We start from the raw sequence: 19,437 nt of genomic DNA, 5'->3' as shown, positions 1-19,437 counted from the left end.
AAATGCATAGATATATGTCATTGTAAAATGAGAATGAAAGGCTCAAATTATACATTTGGAAATTATAGTGTGGACTGAAAACTATAAACATACTCAAAATTAATAGAAAACATTTATAATATAAAATAAAATAAATCTAACATTACATCTTTTTCTGCATTTGCCATTTTCATTATTCAAGTATCCAACTGTAAAGTAGTAGACTTGATTTTAGCATTTAACAATTTCCACTTACATTTTTAATGGGTATTATGTTGACTTGTACTGACTTGTACATGTCCTCGGGGCTATAAGCCAAAGTAATTATTCAATTATTATTATTATTTAGCAGTTTTTATTATTCAGTTGTGTTTTCTGCCAGATTAAAATTAAATTGAGCACTTATTTCAGGGAAATTCCTTTTGAAAATGAACATCTGTTTGCAAAGTCTAATTAAGTCATTGTTTGTTTTCCCTATAAGTAGGCAAGACTATGCAATTCTTTTCCATATAACTATCCAAGGAAATTGTTAGAAAATGCACATAACTAAGAACACTGGAATCAAGTTAGAAAACACCCACCATATGTGGGACTCTAACAGTAGAATATAAGTTAAGAAGAATGTGCCAAAACTCTCAAATTCCTTGAAGAAATCCCATAGACATGACATCAGTGACTCAATGGTAGCTAAGTACTGCCCCACTTGAACATAAGAAACATCAGTTTTCTTCTAACCCTGTATTTTACTGTGTATTGGCTTATTTTAAAACTTTAAGACATTTTAGATTAGAAAAACATTTGAAGGCCAAACACCTCAGCGCCTGAAAAACAAAATGTTGAGCAAAGGACCCAAGAGCTTTATCAGTGTTGTGTGGGACTGTAAGAATATTGATCCTCCATAGTTCCGTAGGAGGGTGGAACTTAGATATTGTGTTAAATAGGAGATTTTATTTTTTTCATGTTTGAAACACCTGATAACTTCATAATACTTATGGTTAGGTGGGTAATGGCACTTGGCATGTATTTATGTTGCTAATCTGCCACAATTTACAGCATTTTTATTTTAAAGACAGAGATGTGGGCACATGTGTGTCTTTGACTAGACTGTATAGGCCTACACATATTTAATTAGTGTTGATAGTGGTTACTGATTCATAGTCATTGTATGAGTCAAATTCCTTGTATGTGTGCACATACTTCACCAATAAAGTTGATTTGGATTCTGAATGTGGGCTTCTTGTATGAATGCATTCAGGCTCTTTGTGTTATGTCACTGTTGTGCCCCCACCAAACTAAAATAAAGATTTTTACTAAAGGAGAGATTTGATCTGAATGCGTTTCCTGGTATTATAAAAAGTCTTTACTTGCTGCTGAGTGGTGTGAAACTGTTTCTGCTTCTGTTCTTTCCCACTTCACTTTGTGTGGGTGTGTTTCACAACACATTTGACACTATTCGGATTCATGTGAAACTCCATTGATGATTCACTTTCCACCATTTACACCCAATAACTACTGTAAATGGCCTGTTCCGAGAGAGTGTATCTGTCTGTGTGAAAAATATCTATGCTGTGTAGGAAATAAAATAACCTGGCAGCATTTGTACACCACTGTTGTTTTGAAAATATTTTCCATTCCACTTTCCAGGTTGGCCTGTACATTCACTGTGTCTATGAAAAGACATATGCCTACATGTTTACAGAATGTCTTTACGACCACTCAGTCATGGAGTTTAGTCCACCACATATGTTCTGTATGACCTACAGAAGCCTCTTGGTGACCTACTTTCCATACATAGCTGACTCTTGATGGCTGCAACTGGCTGCAACCCCCTACAAAGGTTTACTTAAGGGAGTGTCCTTCCACTGCCTTCAGCTGTGAACACTGGTTGACACAGCCTGTGTTGCGCAACTCTTTAAAAATCCAGACACTTTAAACAAGGTATGAGGGAGAATAACGCTGACTTTGCACTTAGACATGAAGTTAATCTTTCATGGTACTTGTTTTGTATTCTTTAGACTTGGACCTGCAGACTACCATAAAACCAACTGGAAGGGTGTAATACCATCCACAACCAGTACATAGCCTACTAGGTGGAAAGTAAGAACTGCATTTTTCAAAAGCAAACACTAAGTGTTGTAAGAAAGTGAAATTAAACACAATACCCCAGTATAACACATGATATACAAAGGCTAAAAGCTATATTGTGACGAATAACAAAGACCAAGTTATAATCTTTCGAGCAGGAGTTTAGTTACTAAAAGGCCCCAAATAGTCTCAACTTTTAAGTGAGCCATACCTTGTATGTCCTGGGATTTTTAACGTCATTTTATTAACCCCACAAACATCTGCTCACCAGGATACTGAAGTCCATTTGAGGTGTTGTGGCTCTAGGTTAATTCAACAAAACATCAAGGGAAGATGACTTGTCCATATGCTGCTAAAGATTTATGACAGTATGACATTTATATGGCACTCATTTGTTTGGTAGTAGATTAACTCTGAAGTGGGCCTTTGTATCAAAGCGTAGTAGGCTAATCATCATCACTATATCATTGTACCACCATGTAAATTCATCAAAAATAATATAATATTATTTGAAAAGGGAAAAATCTTGCATTCCCTTTCCTGTTCTCATTTCACTCTTCCACCAGCTGGAAAATGATAAGAGGGCTAAATGACCTGTTCCAATAAATTGGTCAAGGTTTTGTTTAAGCAAGAGGACAGATGATATGGGGGGGTAGGGCAGCTCACAGACAGTTGCGTATCATTACCGCCTGTTGCAGCTGTTTCAAGCCAGTACAATGGGCTTAACATACACAAACAGAAACTGTGGAACAACAAATCCGTTTTCCCCTAGCAGAAAAAGCATTAAGTACGTCAATAAATCTAAACTGTGGATGTGTTTACCTTATTTGAACGACGGACTGACATTACATAACACAAAACTATTGTAGCCTAAACCTTCATATGATGTTGTATGTAACCTTAAGAGTTACTTCCTAGATAATATATCTTGAAAGCGGGCGTTTATTAGTGTTTGAAAGGGTTTATTTTCTGTTATTTTCACACTTCTCTCCGGAAATACCCGAACTCCAACAAAGGAAAGAAGAGGAGGATCAGCGATTGACGTCACCGGTCTGGCAACAGGCGTGAATGCGTCTGGCTGTCTCTTCGATGATTGGTCGTTCGGTTTGTACTCGACACGCGATTGGTCAGATCTCAGTTAGAACGAGCTACATATCCCTGCTGTGGATTCCATTTTGTTGCAATTCAGACGGAGTCGGGAGAGAGAAGTAACGTCCAACGGCCACTTTTAGCACCACAAAAGCGTCGAGGGTAACGGGGTTTGTAGGAAATATAGCTTGCTGTGCTTCCTGCATAGTCCGCCGAGGGATTGTAAAGGCTAATCTCACATATTCTCGGACGAGGGGCTTCATCAACCAAGCCTAAAGGAGTCGGTAAGAAAAGCTGTTTGTACCTCGTCGCCATATTGAGCTCAGTTTCTTTGTTTTGGTTTGGTGCCAAAGTGGAGTGAAAGCAGTACCTATTATAAAACAGGTGGGATTATTAATCAAAACTCAAATTGATCGAGACTATTACATTGAAAAATACTAAACAAAGGCACTTGATTGCCTTTAAGCCAAGTTACTGGCGCACAAACAATAATGAGATAACACGTCGCAAGTTACTTATGTAACATTTTATTATAACCACCAGTAGTTTTATAAAACTATTTTCACAAAGTTATTGCCGTTTCGTTTGTTGGTTTTTGCAGAGCTAGATGCAATGACGCACTCCGAAATAGCTGCTCCTGAAAGGAAACATCAATGCTATGGCGAAAGACGGAAGAATATTGTTTTCATTATGTCGTGCGTATTTTGCATTTCTAATGGCCGACATTTTCTTTCCCAAAAAGGTCTTCGGCTTCTTGGAGCATCGTGCGCCGAGGTGAATGTTTAGCCCGGCTCCACGAGAAAACAACGCTCTTTGGCACATGAAAACCACAGATCTTGCTGGACACACAAAATTGCAGCGAGAAGTAGACAGAGAACTACTTCGAGGACCTGGGGCCCGATTGGAGGTGAACGATTGAAGAGAGACCACTGCTTCTTTAACTTTCTGACAACAAAGAGGTGAGCTGAAGATGTTGCTGGTCGGTTGTGTGTGTGGGGGAGGGGCGACGCAGGCCTGGCTGTCTGGCGTGTCTGCACGTAGCCCTGTGGACTTGTTTTTGTCGAGTGTGTACGTGTTGTGTGGACGGATTACGCAATATCAATAGCCAATAAATAGAATATCTTCCAAGCGAATCACAATGCATCATTAATACTAAAAAGTTTTCTTTAATAAACAACTTTAGTAATCCTGTATTCTCATCATGTAGGTGACACGTAGTGCAAAAGCAGTATGGGAGGTGGAGAGAGGTACAACATTCCAGTTTCCCACCCTGAGCGCCCTTTGGCCAAGAAGAACCACCAACTTGGCCGGGCTAAGCAGAGAAGCCGTGACCAGAATGGTGCAGCAGCATCTGCAGGAGTAGGGGGCCTTCACCACCACGGCCACCGCCGGAGCGACAAGGGCGCAGCCCTACCACAGGTCTCCAGAGGCACGGCAGGCCGTGTCTGCTGAGAAGAATGCTTCTGTTCGATTTGCCACCCACTATGATCAGAACTGGGAGGGTGCAGTGTCTCACCTCAACACGCTCCTGGCCACACAAGGAAGTCCGAGCTACGCAGGGCCGAAGTTCAGCGAGCCACCCTCGCCTAGCGTGTTGCCCAAACCCCCCAGCCACTGGGTGTCCTTCCCGATGGGCTCCTATGACAACAGGGAGATGATGGCCTTCCAGCTCAAGAGCCTCCTCAAGGTGCAGGCCTGAGAGGGATACCCACACTTCACAAAACCAATGCATGAACTGGGACTCTTTTGAGAGCACCCACCCACCAGGAACACCTCAGTGCTGTAATACTTTTAACTGTTTTTTAGACTGACCTCTTTGAGTGTCAGGAGGCATTTGCAGCAGTGTTTGCTGTGAATGTATTTGACACCTTTTTTTTTTTTTAAACAAAAAACAAAACAACCTTGTATTTCAATACATTACAGCCTTGTAGCCTTGCTGGTCGGTGATGCTTTTAGTAGAGTCAGTTTCTGAGACTAATGACAAACTGGATAGCCTTTTGTACTTCTGTTTTGTTCTTTTTAATCATGGCTGTCAAAGCAGATGAGTGTGCTTATTTTCCAAATAAGGGTTATAGTATAGGTCAGGTAAGTTCCCATCACTTTTACGGTCCATTTCTGTGGACAGACTAGCTTTATCATTTACATAAGTTTTATGATGATTCTTTAGAGTCACCTCTAAAGCTTCAGGTGCTAAAGCTAACAATTCCGTAGCAATTTTTTGACTAGGGCCCACCTTTTTTCTTATGTATTACGTTCCTTGTTTGGGATGGAAAAGGCACTCAACTGCAATTCTGCAGGGAGAAAAACTATCTTACTGGAGTAATAAGCTGTAGTGAGCATGTACAGGTCAAAAGTTAAACCTCAAACTGAAGGGTAATAAGAGACCATGGCACACAGGCCTTGGACTGCCAACTCCTGTACCTTTTTTATTGCGCTGTGCGCACATGCACTATAGGAGTTGAGCTTTTGAGGCCTGCAACACTCTATCATAGCATTATTTTGTACAAGTCCGTTTTTGTTGTGGTTGAAAGATGTAAGAAGTGCTGTGTGTGTGTGTGTGTTTGTAACCAAAGCAATGTTTTTGCTGTAACCTCCACCCCCTCTTTTTTTGGACATCTGTGTGGTCGGCATAGTTACCATTGCCGCTTTGACCTTGCCAGCTGGAGTGGGTGAATGGGTTAGAGTCCCTTAGGTAACTTCTAACTGTTCATCTGTTTCAATCAGTGCTGTTATTACAACTCTCAAACCTATTCAGGACAGTGCTGCAGCTTTTAACATGCGGAAGAGGGCCAGGCTTGGATGTTGGACTGAGTTTCACTTTGTCTCACTAAGCCACATGACGTTGTCCTGTTAGCTGCGTGCCATTGTAAGGTATGGTAGAGCTGAGGATGGGTTTCTGAAGTGAAGTAGCCCAAGGGACTCGACACGAGGCAGGTTTTATGTTTACAAATTAGGTCTGTAGTTGACCATCGAAAAATCAACACACTCTGCCTCTTGTTTACCCTCTTGCACTGCAATCAGACAAATTTATTATTATTATTTTTTTAAATAAGTTACAGGCCAGGATGCTATTGAAATGGAGGCGTAATTGACTATCTCCCTATGGATACTCTATTTTTGTGATGCAATCCTCTATTGAGGCTCTTTTTGCTTTCCCTTTGCAGAATTGGAGCTGTTTATTGCCAGCTTAAAGATGACAAAACAAAGTATGATAGCTTGTTAGTGTGTTTAAGAGCCATGTAAATAATGAAATGTATAAAGTACTTGTAGCATATGTACATTTGCAGGCCAAGTTGGAGGCCTGTCTGACAAAAGTATTTTTAGTAATAACACTGAATGTATAAGACATGCTAAGGACATGTCTTGACTTCAATGTCTTGACTTAAATACTGAAGAATATTTTTGTTAAAAAAATCTGCCTAAACATTTGTCAGTACCCCTGCACTGTTATACTTCCAGAGATCTTGCACATGTTTTTTTATTTTGTATTATGCAGTGTAGGGTGAAAAATGCTAAATGCAAATGAAGTAAAAGTGCAACAAAAAATCAATTGGATCCCAGAGGAGACTTGCTTGTGTATGGATTTGAGTTCTGAATGTGCTTACAGCGTGTAAGTGTGATGCTATTAATCTTGACCTGTTTGTGCCTAAGTTTGAAACTCATGCTGAAAATGACATGTTTCATTACGTGGCAATGCCACAAACTGACCAAATGTTTCCATCAGAACCACCTTCAGTTCTCAGCTGTTCTTCCGCCACCTGACAACTGAACTTGGTCTCATGCTGTAAAAGTACTTTCTTCTATTGGTTGTTCATGTAAACATTTATTTCTTGCCCGACTGTTGTGCATGGCAAAGTCTCCTTGTTCTAAATTTGAAACCTGTAATGAATTGGCTGTTAATTTGTCCCTCTGAAATGTCACTGACGATGAAAAGAGAATGCCCTGTTTAAGATTGGTATTAATTAGTGTTTCTAAAATAGCAAATGTTAAAGAATGCATTTTATGAATTGATGACAAAATTTTACAAAAGAAATAAATCCCTTCCCCTTCCCCCCCTATTTTGTCTGTGCTTGAATATCTTAACGACTGACTTTGTTTAATACAATACAGGATATGTATACATTTCTTTTCATTGCTGAAAGAAGTCTCCTGCTTTCCAACCCCTGTAACAGTACAGCAGTGAAAATAACAAGAGAATGTATTTATTGATAATACGGTTGCCCTAGTTTTAATAGTTTAAGGAACACTTGAATATTAAAATGAATGTTTCACTCGCTGAACAAAATGCAGCTCATCTTGTACACGTCACATGATATACTGGATAAAGTATTTGGTAGCAGCTAACTGCATTCCATACATTATCCATTGCCACAGTAACTACAGCTATTCAAGTATACAGTTTGCTTGCTGCTGTTTAATAAGTGCCCCTGAAGCCAGAGTACTTAAATACTGGAGAGTCAGGGCCTGAAGTTAAAGGTAATCTTTATTTATGTTTACATAAACAATGGAATTAAACTGTATGAATGTAAATATTGCCAATTCATAAGTACAAAAATAATATTGGCAAACCAAACAGTAGCAATTATTCCACCTTTAGCAACCCACATGACACAAGTCCAAAAAACCTGGCCAAGTTTACCAGGGATCAAATGAAAATCTATCTCCGGGCCTGCTGCTCACTTTCCTTTGGCAACAGACTACCGTAATAATAGACAAATACAAACAGAGCAGAACACTCAAGTATGACAACGTAGTAGGATCATTGTAGTTTAAGAAAATGATAATTACAGAGCTGGGTTTTATTACAAGAGAAAACATTAATAAATCAGCATTTCCAAGATTAAAAGTGGCAAAATTATGAGAAAGAAAACTTTGTGTTTCAGTGGAGACCTATGAAGAGGTGGAGCTTCCAGTTAAGGCAGATGAGGGACTGCAACAAAGCCCCCTGAAAGCCTGCGTCATATCTATATAATGTCATTTATAAATGTAGAAGTGAGGAAAGTCTCATAATACTGGTTGGTGAAATTATTATTATTTGATACTTCAAGCACATCTGAAATATTGTGTAGAGTTTTTACTTAGACATATCACTTATAATCTCAGAATATTCAAGTTTATTTCTCATAAATGTGAGTATTTTCTTTTACCAAGTTAATCTCAGAGAATATCTGTTTTTTTTCCCCTCAGACTATCCCCCCCTCCCCTTGCTTTGTAATTTTATAATTATATATATATAATATATATAATTTTTTATACCTAAAATTCTGCTGTATTCTTGTTATTGTCAAAAGCTAAACAGAAACATTAATTAAGGTTTAGGAGGAACAGATAATCAGTGACCTCCAGATTTGCGTCCAGCCCAGGACCTGGAGCGAGAGCGTGACCGGGACATGGATCTAGAGTAGGACCGGGAGGGAGATCGTCCCACAGACTTTTTCTGGGAGCTGGAAGTTGGGTGGAAGTCTTCAGCTGGGCTGTGAGACCTGGACTGGCTCTTTTTACCTTTGGGCCTGGATCTGGAAGGTGAAGGGGAGCAGGACACGGAGCGACTACGTGAGCCTTCGTCATGGTGTGTCTCGGGTGGTCACGGGGAGGACCTCTGTACCTGGTGGGATGGTCATTAGTTATTAATGATAAAATGTGTGAATTGTTAAGTTCAGAATAGTAACATAGTCATTGCTTGTATTAAATACTGCAACATTAGAAATTAGCATACTTGTCATTTTCATGGCTTCTGCTCCGCCTATGTCTACTGTAGGACCGAGAGCTGTGAGAGAACAAAAACACAAAACCAGTTTTTCAGGGTGTAAAATTGTACAAGACATCGGTGCACCACTTTATTTTCAGGATAAGAACATTGATTTTGTAATTAAGCTATTTTATAGACACAACTGCTTCTAGAAAGGCTCAAATAGTCAGATAAAATAAATAACCACAACAAACTAAAGATCAAAGCTTTAGTCTACTTTTTTCTCCTCTTTGTTCTTATTAGTGTGTTGAGGAAGAAATACAGGTCACACCTGAACTAAAACATACATGAATGTACAAATATGACATTAGGGCTGTACAAAAGAAACTGCACTGTGCAATGTTCAAGTCACAGAAGCTGCAATTTTATAAAAGAAGTTTAAATGTACAGTACTCCCGCAGAGATGCCCTGGCCTACAAATCATCATGTTTGTTTGGTACAGACCCCAACAAATGTCACATCATCATCATTTGAATAGTTTTTTTCAGTTAAAAGTAAAATTGTGATGCAAATAGGCATAGGATGTTATGACATAAAATCATATGAACCCTGCAAACAGACTTAATCTTGTAATGGATGACCTTGTGTTATCTTCTCTTTTAATAGCGCAATAGTGCTCTTTGGCAAATGTTTTTCTTAACCTGGATATTAGTAGGGCTGACCCCAAATAGTCGAAGATTCGATGCTTCGATGGGTCAAGCTCAACATCTGATTTTACATAGAACGTTGGTTACGTATTGTAACCCCAGATTCTATGAGTATAGGCGTAGCCCTCTAAGAGCTGTCGCTATTGGGTTCATCCCCGCGCGCATGCGCAGTCCTGAAGATTTCTTTCGCGCCCATGTGCCGTGCACGGGCCTCTCTCAGGTCCGCAATTTAGGTATATAATACCGGCGAGACCAGAGATCTGCTCCCAAGAGGTCAGCTTTTTTTCTTCAGCCGACGCTGGTGGGACCAGTCGGGCCCGCAGCTTAGAGGGCTACGCCTATACTCATAGAATCTGGGGTTACAATACGTAACCAACGTTCTATTTCGTATAGGCTTCGCCCTCTAAGAGCTGTCGCTATTGGGATAAGGGCGAAGCCAGATGTAGTCAATGCCCACTGGACCCCCAGCGGTCATAAGCATTAACACACCAGCTCACAGTACCCTAATCACACAATGCATGATAGAGACCAAAATGTAGGTCAGTGTTTCCGTCTGGTCTCGAACCAGGTACCTTCGGCATAGAAGGCGAGCGTCAGATCCATTACGCCACGGAAACTGAGATACGCGGCCATCCGCATTAGACCAGATAACAGGATGGCTGAACGCATCACTCCCTGCCTCCCACCTGCTGCTGTGAGGAAATTGGAACGACAGTTACGCATTGTAACCAGTCCCAACAACGAGCAGAGCAGGCGGAAGGATGGGACAACACACACGCATCCCGGCAACGGGGGGTGTGTGTGCGCACGAGAGCGCCCAGGTACAGGCACACACAGACGCACACTGCGGCTTATGTTGAGGGAACAGTAAGGACGGTTGTTACGCATTGTGGCAGTCCAACTGGAGCGCAACTAAGACAGAAGGAGCCCCAACAGCCCGTGGCAAGAGGAGCCTTACCGGCTCCTTTACAGGGAAGCCTATGTGTGCGTAACGTGTCCCGAGCCAGCAGCGTCGCGCCTGGTCTCCAGAACATTCAGTACCGAGTGCGTTAGAGAAAACCCCGATGCATCACGTAAATAGAAGCGGATAAAGGGGCAGGGTGAAGCCCATGATGCCGCTGTGCAAATATCCTCCACAGCCATCCCGCTGAACAGCGCTGTGGAGGAGGACACGGCTCTTGTCGAGTGCGCACGGATGCCGGGTGGGGGGTCCTCCCCAGCCGCAACGTACGGCTGTGTGATGGCCTCACACAGCCAATGAGCCAACCGCTGTTTTGACAGAGACTTGCCTCGTGAATGCTCTCTGTAGTGAACAAACAGCTGTTGAGTTTTTCTGAGGGCAGCCGTGCGCTCTACATAATGAGACAACGCGCGCACCGGGCAGAGACGATGAGATGCTTCCTCCGCCTCGTTTCGATGAGGAGGAGGGAAAAAACCTTCCAGGGAAATAATCCGTGACCTGAAGGAGCTAGTTATAACCTTGGGCATGAACGCTGGGTTCGGCCTCAAGGTGGCGGAGCTCCCGTCAGCTCTGATAGCGAGGCAGGATGGAGCGACTGAGAGAGCGCACAGATCGCTCACCCTCTTAGCAGAGGTCAGTGCCAAAAGGAGGGCTGTCTTCAAGACAGCAGTCTGAGAGAAGTTTGCGGCAGTGGCTCAAAGGGGGGATTGCTCAGAGCGCGCAGCACAAGCGGTAAATCCCACTGTGGCGCCAAGGGGCGCGTGACAGGCCGCTGCCTTCTCACTCCTCTTAAAAAACGCTTAACCAGCGGATGCGCAAAAACCGATCTCTCTCCAAAGCCCTCGTGGCAGGAAGAGATGGCCGCCACGTACGATTTGACTGTGGATAAAGCCAGATTTCTGTCCACCAGCAGCTGGAGGAAGGACAGAACAAGAGATAAGGGACACGAGACGGGGTCCGTGTCTCTTTCCACACACCAGTGCTGAAAAGCGGACCACTTTGCTCTATAAGAAGCAGTAGTGGAGGGAGCCCTAGCGCCTTGGATGGTGCGCACCACATTAGGGGGCAATCCTAATCTTTCAAGGCGCTCCCGTTCAGGGGCCAAGCCCACAAACGCTGACCTATCACTGGGAAGTGTAGGATGGCTCCGTCCAGCTGTGAGAGCGCGTCTCTGCGCCACGGCAGCTGCCACGGTTTCCCCGACAGCAGCTGAATCATCACTGGAAACCATGATGCGCTCGTGCGTTCTGGTGCCACCAGAATCACTGTTAGGAGCTCCTCCTGAATGCGCGCCAGGAGGCGGGGAATCAGAGGAACCGGGGGGAAAGCATAAAGGAGCGTTCTGGGCCACGGGCTGTGTGAGAAGGCGTCCACGCCCAGTGGCGGCTCGTCCCGTGCGTTCAGTGAGAACCACAGTGCGCACTGTGCGTTTTCTCGTGAGGCGAACAGATCTATCTCTGACTCCCCGAATCTGTCCCACAGTTCCTGAGTAAGAGTGGAATTCAGTCTCCACTCGTTCTGAGACGGACCGCCGCGTGACATGAGGTCCGCGGCTCGGTTCTGAACACCGGGAATGTGGAGGGCTCTGATAGAGCGCAGGTTCGCGTGGGCCCACAGCAGCAGGCTCCTGGCTATCTCTAGTAGCCGAGCCGAGCGGACGCCGCCCTGACGGTTTATGTAAGCCGCGGCTGTCATGTTGTCTGTCCTCACCAGCACATGTTTGTCTCTCAGGAGTGGAGCAAAGTGTTTCAGCACTTTCAGCACTGTGGACAGCTCCAGGCCGTTTATGTGGAGAGATGGAGGCTGTGGCCATTTCCCTCCCACCACGTGAGAATGGCACATCCCGCCCCAGCCAATGAGGATGCGTCCGTGTACACTGTGACATGTGACGTCACTTTCCCGAGGGGGGACCCCGCTGAAAGCACGTGAGGGGATTTCCAGTACGTCAGGTCTGACTGTACTGAGGGGGGACGGACAGCAGGCGTCTTTTGTGCTTTATGGGATCGAGGCGGAGACGGCCGAACCATCTCTGGATTTTCCTCATGTGGAGGAGACCCAGAGGGACCACCACGTGACTGGCCGACATCATGCCCAGTAGACGCATCACAGACAAAGCCGTTACCACTTTGTGCGGAGCGATGCGTGAAAGCAGAGAGCTGAGAGCTTCCAGCCTGGCTGGAGATAATCTGGCTCTCATGCGGGCTGAGTCCAGATGCACTCCCAGATAGATTATTGACTGGGAGGGGAGAGGAGAGCTCTTCTGCCAGTTTATGGCAAAACCCAGGCGGGACAGGTGTTTCACGAGCTTCATCGTGTGTAGCGCACAGCTCTCCCTGGACGATGCCATGACAATCAAGTCGTCCAGGTAAAACAACACTCTGACGCCCGACCTGCGCAGCGGCTCCAGCGCTGTCTCCACACATTTGGAGAACGTGCGCGGGGCCAGAGAATAGCCGAAAGGCAGGCGGTTGTATTGAAACTGGGCTCCTCTGAAAGAGAAACGCAGGAATTTCCTGTGTCTGGGGATGATGGGGACATGGAAATAAGCGTCCTTTAGGTCGATGGACGCGAACCAATCCCCGGGACGTACACATTCCAATACGTGCCTGACTGAGAGCATGTGGAACGGCCTCCTCATTATGCATTTGTTGAAGGAGGAGAGATCCAGGATCGGCCTCATTCCGCCCGTTTTCTTGGGCACCAGGAAGTAACGGGAGTAAAAGCCCTCGTTCTCCTCGCCCCGCGGGACTTTTGAAATCGCTCCTTTGCTCAGGAGCTCTGTTATTTCTGCCATCAGAGCAGATGTCTCTGACTGCGATGACATGACGGTCTCCAGCACCCCGCTGAAAGGAGGAGGGGGGCTGGCGAATTGGAGAGTGTAACCCTTCTTTATTAATCTCGCCATCCACTCGTTCATGGGCAGATTTTGCCACGCGCAGCAACGCTCTGAAAGCGGGCGAGCAAAAATCTGGGGGGCCTCTGTGGACATTTCTGACAGCCAGAGAAGAGCCCTCTCCGCCGCCGTGTGAGCTGCAGAGCCGCTCGACACGGCCCATGGGAGGGCTGAGTTGAAAGGGCTGCGGCGGCGATAGTGTGAAACACTCGGGCCGCTCATTCTCAGTGTCAGACTCGTGCCACGGTGAAAAACCTCCACTAACACACACTGAAGGGTGAGAGGTGGGAAGGCCGCAGAGAGGCAGGGAGTGCGGGTGGGCTGTTGTGTTTATCTGATGTGAATGTTTTTCACTCATGATAATATGAGAGAGGGACAACAGCGGCTCAACAACTGACGCAGCGTGTGCGTGCGCAGCGGAGCTTGCTTGTGTGTGGGAGACGTGCGTTTCATCAGCTGCAGGAAGCTCAGGGAGAGAGGGGCAGGCTGACTGTTAGGAACATGCTCTTTATGGACATTTGGTTGGCTCTGAAAAGAGCCGTTGTGTCCGGCTGTTCCGGGAAGAAAACACACGTCCCCCGCGTCCCGTCAATACCTCCGCTGTTTGCGGGGAGGCTCGGCGGGGGGGTTGGACCAGGAGCAAGCCGCTCGCCTGTTCTTGACTGCAGGGCGGCGCTGTGAAGAGGGAGCAGCGGCCGCCGGAGGAGCCCGGGGGGCCTCGGCTGGAGCCGGCGGAGGCGCAGCCGCGGCCGCGGGGCGCCTCGGCCTGGGGCGGGAGTCGCGGCGATCACGCCGGGAGCCCTGTGAGCGCCGTGGGTGTTGAGGTGGCGCTCTGCTCCACGCTGTGTGCCGCTTCACCTTGTCCGCCTCGTCTGAAGCTTGCTGCATGTGTGTGATTGCATCCTGGAGGAGCGGCCCAAACAGCCCATCGGGGCTGATGGGGCCGTCCAGCAACTCCTTCCTGATCTGCTCCGGCAGACATGTGCAGCCACATGTTGCGTTGCAGCACCGTCATCCACGCCATAATCCGGGACTGGCCGACCGCCGCCGCTGTGGCGAGCGTCAAAATGGCGGCCGCGGCTTTCCCAAACTCGCTGGCGAGCTCGGGGGAAAGCGCGTCGGGCTGAGCAGCGACAGATGACATGGACGAGGCCAGCAGCGATATGTTGTTGATGGCGGCTGTTACCTGGGCGGCGCACTGGTGGGAGCGGTCCGTGACTCGAGTCGTCACCTGGTCGCGGGCGGAGGGCGGAGTCGGCTTCCTCCTGCCGAAAAAAGTGGCTTTAGGCAGCAGGATGGCTGCCAGGCTGGGCTCCAGAGGTGGGACAGAGGGAAACCCACGGTCAGTGAGGCCCTCGACCTTCGTGAAGTTGACGTACCTCGCCACCGGCGCCTTCAGCTTCCCAGGCTCGGCCCCCGCTTCGGAGAGAAAAGGCTGAAGCGGTGGAAAAAGGGGCCACACAGGAACCTGTTTGGACGCTTGCTCTGGCTGGTAGATGTCGCCGAGCATGGCGCTAGGAGCAGGTGCAGGAGGCTCAGCAGGCATCGGCACGCCCTTGCGCTCAGCAGCCGTCTTTTATTATGTCGGGGAGATCCCGGAGGAGAGCCCCGCAGGACGGCAAGCTGGAAGGCGGAAGTGGAGCAGGAGCCAGCGACGCCGCCTTCTCATCCAAGTCAAAAACCAGGTCTTCCAGCGGGAAGAGGGGAGAGCCTGGCGGGGAGCCAGCAATGGAGGGAGCAGAGTCAGAGGACTCGAGCCCTGCATCGCCAGCAGTCCCGCCGGCGAGGTCCGCCGTGAAGCTAACTGGCTTAGCCCAGCTAGCTTCGTCGTCCTCCTCCTCCTGCAGGGCCGCGAAGGCGTCGACCCGCCGTCGCTTCTCCTCCACGGGCAGCTGTGCGCAGTAGGGGCACGAGGCCCGGGGAGTCAGAGCCAGGCCAGCGTGCTGAGGACCGAGGCAGGTCTCGCAGCGGGCATGGAGATCAAACCCCATGATGTAGCCGGCGTGGCAGGACGGGCAGAGGCGGACTCCTTCCGAGCGGCGGACCTCAGCGGTAGAGCGGTGAGTAGCCATAGGAAAAGCTCTTTAGTAGGAAAATTGCTCTTTAGACGCTACTCTGCTCTCCGAAATGACTGCTATGCAGCGCTGAAGAAAAAAGGGGAGCAGATCTCTGGTCTCGCCGGTATTATATACCTAAATTGCGGACCTGAGAGAGGCCCGTGCACGGCACATGGGCGCGAAAGAAATCTTCAGGACTGCGCATGCGCGCGGGGATGAACCCAATAGCGACAGCTCTTAGAGGGCGAAGCCTATACGAAATAGAACTACCAGTTTTCTCCCAATAAGTTAATATATACCCTATTACAATACACATTTCAACATTTAATGCTGTAAATAAACATGTAAAAAGAAAATAAATGTCCAATAAATGTTTTTAAAGTGAATGGATACAAAACTGTAAACCTAACCCTGGGTCGCATGTGTAGGTGTAGCGTGTAGTGGCAGGAGGAACACTTGCTGAAGAGACGAGCCCCAGCTTCACCACTGTTGTGCCAAGTTGTCCGCACATCGTGGGACTTTCGGGTAATTTATGACCGTTGATGAACCACACAAATATTACATCGTTTTTAAACAGCCGCTACTTGAAATAGACTCGCGAGTAACCGTGCCATGCATGCAGTTGTCGGCAGCACGGCAAAAACTCTGCACAAGACCAGTCAATGGCAGGCAAGAGACAGAGAGAAAATGTTCAACAATAAGTCTCAGTTTAGCTTCGGCTCGCCGTGCACAAAAACACACATGATTTGACTATGTAAATCCTTAGTCAGGGACAGCCCTAGATGTTAGTTAAAGTTACATTTGGGTCTGTTAAGGGATGGTAAGGTAGCTCTTTACTTATCCACAGGGGGAAATTTCAGTCTCACAACAGCAGAGATATGTCAGGAATAGAAAATGTATAATGTATAAGATAGTAAGTAAGCAAATAATGTCCATATGTGTAGTCAGTATATGCACATTCGATATCTGAGCTAATATGATACGCTAATTTCAGCGCAGATACCGAAACGACATTTTTCCACTACCTTAGTTTGGAGAATATAGTGTATGTTATATTTACTTTATGCCAAAGTGTATAAAGCATCAACATCAACAAGAGCTTTGCTGACTGATTAACTGATGAAACTCACTATTTAAGTTACTGTAACAAAAAAAAAGTTGGCAACAACTCACTCTCTAGGGCTCTCAGACCTCCGAGGACGACGTTCATGGGACGGGCTTCGGGACCTGTGTCGATCATAGCTGCGGCTCCGGGACCGTCTTCGGCGGCTATCCCGATCGTCGTCGTAGCGGGAGAAACTGCGAGGAGAGTGGCGCTCCTTGGCCTTCATCTGGTTAGGGGCTTTATGGACAAATTTACATCAGGACATTAGGTATTACAAAACAACACTGAATGAGGGTTTACAAAGGTTAAATGTATGCTGCTTAGATAGTAATGCAAATTGTTCATACTCTTTCTGTCTCCCTGAGCAAACTGGATCTCGATCTGACGCCCACAAACCCATTTACGGTCCAGGTTGTGAAGAGCGTCTTCTGCATCCCGCACATCTTCAAATGTGCTACATTGTTAAGGCCTTTTATTTTTTTAATTAGTAGAGTTGGGACAGAGAAGTCTGCACACATGCACAACAATTACAAAAAAGGCTGCAACACAGTTTGTCAGCTCCAGTCTATGAAACACAGCTAATAGAATTAGAACAGTGCTGAGAAAAATCACTTCAGGCAATGATTTAAAACTGAAAATTAACGAATTTTGTCTTCAGGCAGCAATTAAACAACATAAAACTGAATCAATAGGCCCATTTGGGATATCAAATTGTGAGGACAAAATAAATATTGACGGTGATCAGATTCGGTAGGATACAAAAACTTTAGCTTGTTACCTTTAACATGCTTGACCTTTGACCTTCAGCTTGATCTTTATTGTCTTGGCAGAAGAACTTGAGATTTCCTGCTCGTCTTTGCCCAATAAACACTTTGCTTTTCCTCCCTTTTGGTAGACAAATGGAAGCCTTGGTGCTCTCTTTTCTCCTCTTTGTATCTTCATTCTTTTGCTCTCTCTTTATTTTCCCAATTCCACTACTGCTTGTCGCCCGTGTGTCTTTGGCTTGAATCTACTCTACAACCGCCTTTCAACTTTCTTTGGTGTGGGGTGTCCAGAACTGTATCTTTACCATTCTAAGGCAACAACAGAAGAAATATTGGTTAGGATAAGTTTAAATCTGTAAAAACAATATTGTAGATAACAAACAATTCATAGAAAGTAAAATTGCATTTAAAAAAACATTCCCATACAATGGGACAAACAGTTGTGATATAAAAATAAAAGAGACTCCTCCTAAAAAACATTGTCAGGTCAGGTGCCGTGATATCCACTGCAACCAAAAAGTTAGATTAATGCTTTGCAATCCCTCAGTGAAAACACCATTTCCAAATTATAATTAAAAGAATAAAGGATATTGAATGTAAGCAAATCCTCTTGTCCGTCGTGTATGGAAGTCAAGTGGAATGTAGACATCTACAATAGGCCCATAACGACCAAACTCACGACGTAAATCCTCTGGCCTAAAGTATCATGAAATAAGCACATTTATTCTGTTGGCTATCATATGAATTTAGCTGTAGCCCAGTGTGCAAGGTATACACAAGAGCTGGTGCCAGCACAGCATAAGACAATACTTTACAGACAAATCTAGTATTTACTGTCCCACTTCAAAAGCCCAGTCAGTCAACTTCACACATCCATAGCAGCCAGATATGGCGTGCGTTATCTATTAACAGAGGTGGCAAAGTCACAGGGGTAACCGAATTATGTATAACGTTACATTTCTGGGAGCTATTTCTTTCAATGCACAACATTCACATCCATTGTATTGGGGTGGCAGTATGAGCTTCAGACACAAATATTTCAAAACAATGGCAGATAAAACCCAAACCATCTAAACAGCTAAAAAAAACTCTTGGCGTAACTGAGAGAGCATGTCTTTCTGTGAACTTTAATAGCATTGTATAATTCAGGTTTCATTATGAACAGCAACTTAATGTGCAAGATTGTTTTTGCATTGGACAGTGTTTGATGAAGAATTTTGCCTTTAAAAAAAAATACGTTTCCAACATTTGAATGAACAGTTAACTTTAGTTTAACTTGTGTAGCTTTACTAAGAGTAACTTATGTATGCAATGTTTAGAAATTGGACAAGCTAACGTTAGTAACGTTAGCTAAAATAAAACTGGATTTGTGAAAAATAGACTTGCTGTTACCTAACAGTTAACTTTGCATACATGTAACGTAGTTAAAGCGAAACGCCACACCTTAGTATTGCAGTCACGTAACATTATTAAGTTACGTCCAGAATATAAAAAGCAACTCGTCTTATGTGGGAGAAACGCTAACTTAAGCTGCAACAACACAGTCTTCCAACACAGTCTTGTCGTTTGCTAGGTATTATAGCAAACCATTTGTAGGGAAATGTGTTTATGATAGCTGTTAGCAGATATCTGGGGCAATATTCGTTTGAAAAAATAACTACAACGCCCTTTTTGCCTCCCTGCCTGGGATCACTCGTAACGCTGACGTCAGTTAAATATTTTGGTAATGACATACATGTTTGCTGACTAACTAGCATTACGTTAGCTTGACCATGCTTGCTTACACGCCAGCAGGGGTTAAAAATGACAACATACCTGGAGTCGTCGGCGATGTTTCTAACGAAGAGAGATGTATTAGGCGGCCTTAGATACCTCGCCATTTTTTAACAACCCGTTGCTACAATTTGGCTGCCGTGAATGTGTTTATTACTGCTTTATTTTCACAAACCCTGATGCTTTACTGCAGCTGACACGAACTACATAGTCAAAGTGTTCTCTTTGCACTGCGCATGCTCACAGATGTACAGCCACGACACACACACACACACACACACACACACAGAGTACCTGGTATCTACTTATTCTACTATTCCATTAGGCTATTTATT

The 19,437-nt window shown here is 45.3% G+C and overlaps 2 protein-coding genes across 2 annotated transcripts; one reads left to right on the top strand and one right to left on the bottom strand.

Annotated features, from left to right (window-relative positions):
* The first annotated feature begins 3,235 nt into the window (after positions 1 to 3,235).
* Positions 3,236 to 7,209, top strand: pnrc2 (proline-rich nuclear receptor coactivator 2). The gene is given in 4 exon segments (XM_038710847.1): positions 3,236 to 3,437; positions 3,896 to 4,112; positions 4,361 to 4,563; positions 4,565 to 7,209. Coding segments are annotated over 2 exon segments (468 nt in total). The 5' UTR covers positions 3,236 to 3,437; positions 3,896 to 4,112; positions 4,361 to 4,383; the 3' UTR covers positions 4,853 to 7,209.
* A 1,034-nt stretch (positions 7,210 to 8,243) lies between these two features.
* On the bottom strand, positions 8,244 to 19,385 carry srsf10a (serine and arginine rich splicing factor 10a). The gene is given in 7 exon segments (XM_038710846.1): positions 8,244 to 8,727; positions 8,730 to 8,758; positions 8,870 to 8,920; positions 16,634 to 16,802; positions 16,913 to 17,016; positions 17,921 to 18,025; positions 19,145 to 19,385. Coding segments are annotated over 7 exon segments (765 nt in total). The 5' UTR covers positions 19,210 to 19,385; the 3' UTR covers positions 8,244 to 8,485.
* Positions 19,386 to 19,437: the final 52 nt, after the last annotated feature.

Source organism: Micropterus salmoides, unplaced genomic scaffold (genome assembly GCF_014851395.1).
Source record: "Micropterus salmoides isolate LMB-PRFRI ecotype aquatic unplaced genomic scaffold, ASM1485139v1 Ms_hic_scaffold_11, whole genome shotgun sequence".
Lineage (NCBI taxonomy): Eukaryota > Metazoa > Chordata > Actinopteri > Centrarchiformes > Centrarchidae > Micropterus > Micropterus salmoides.
This window is presented reverse-complemented; position numbering and strand designations above follow the sequence as displayed.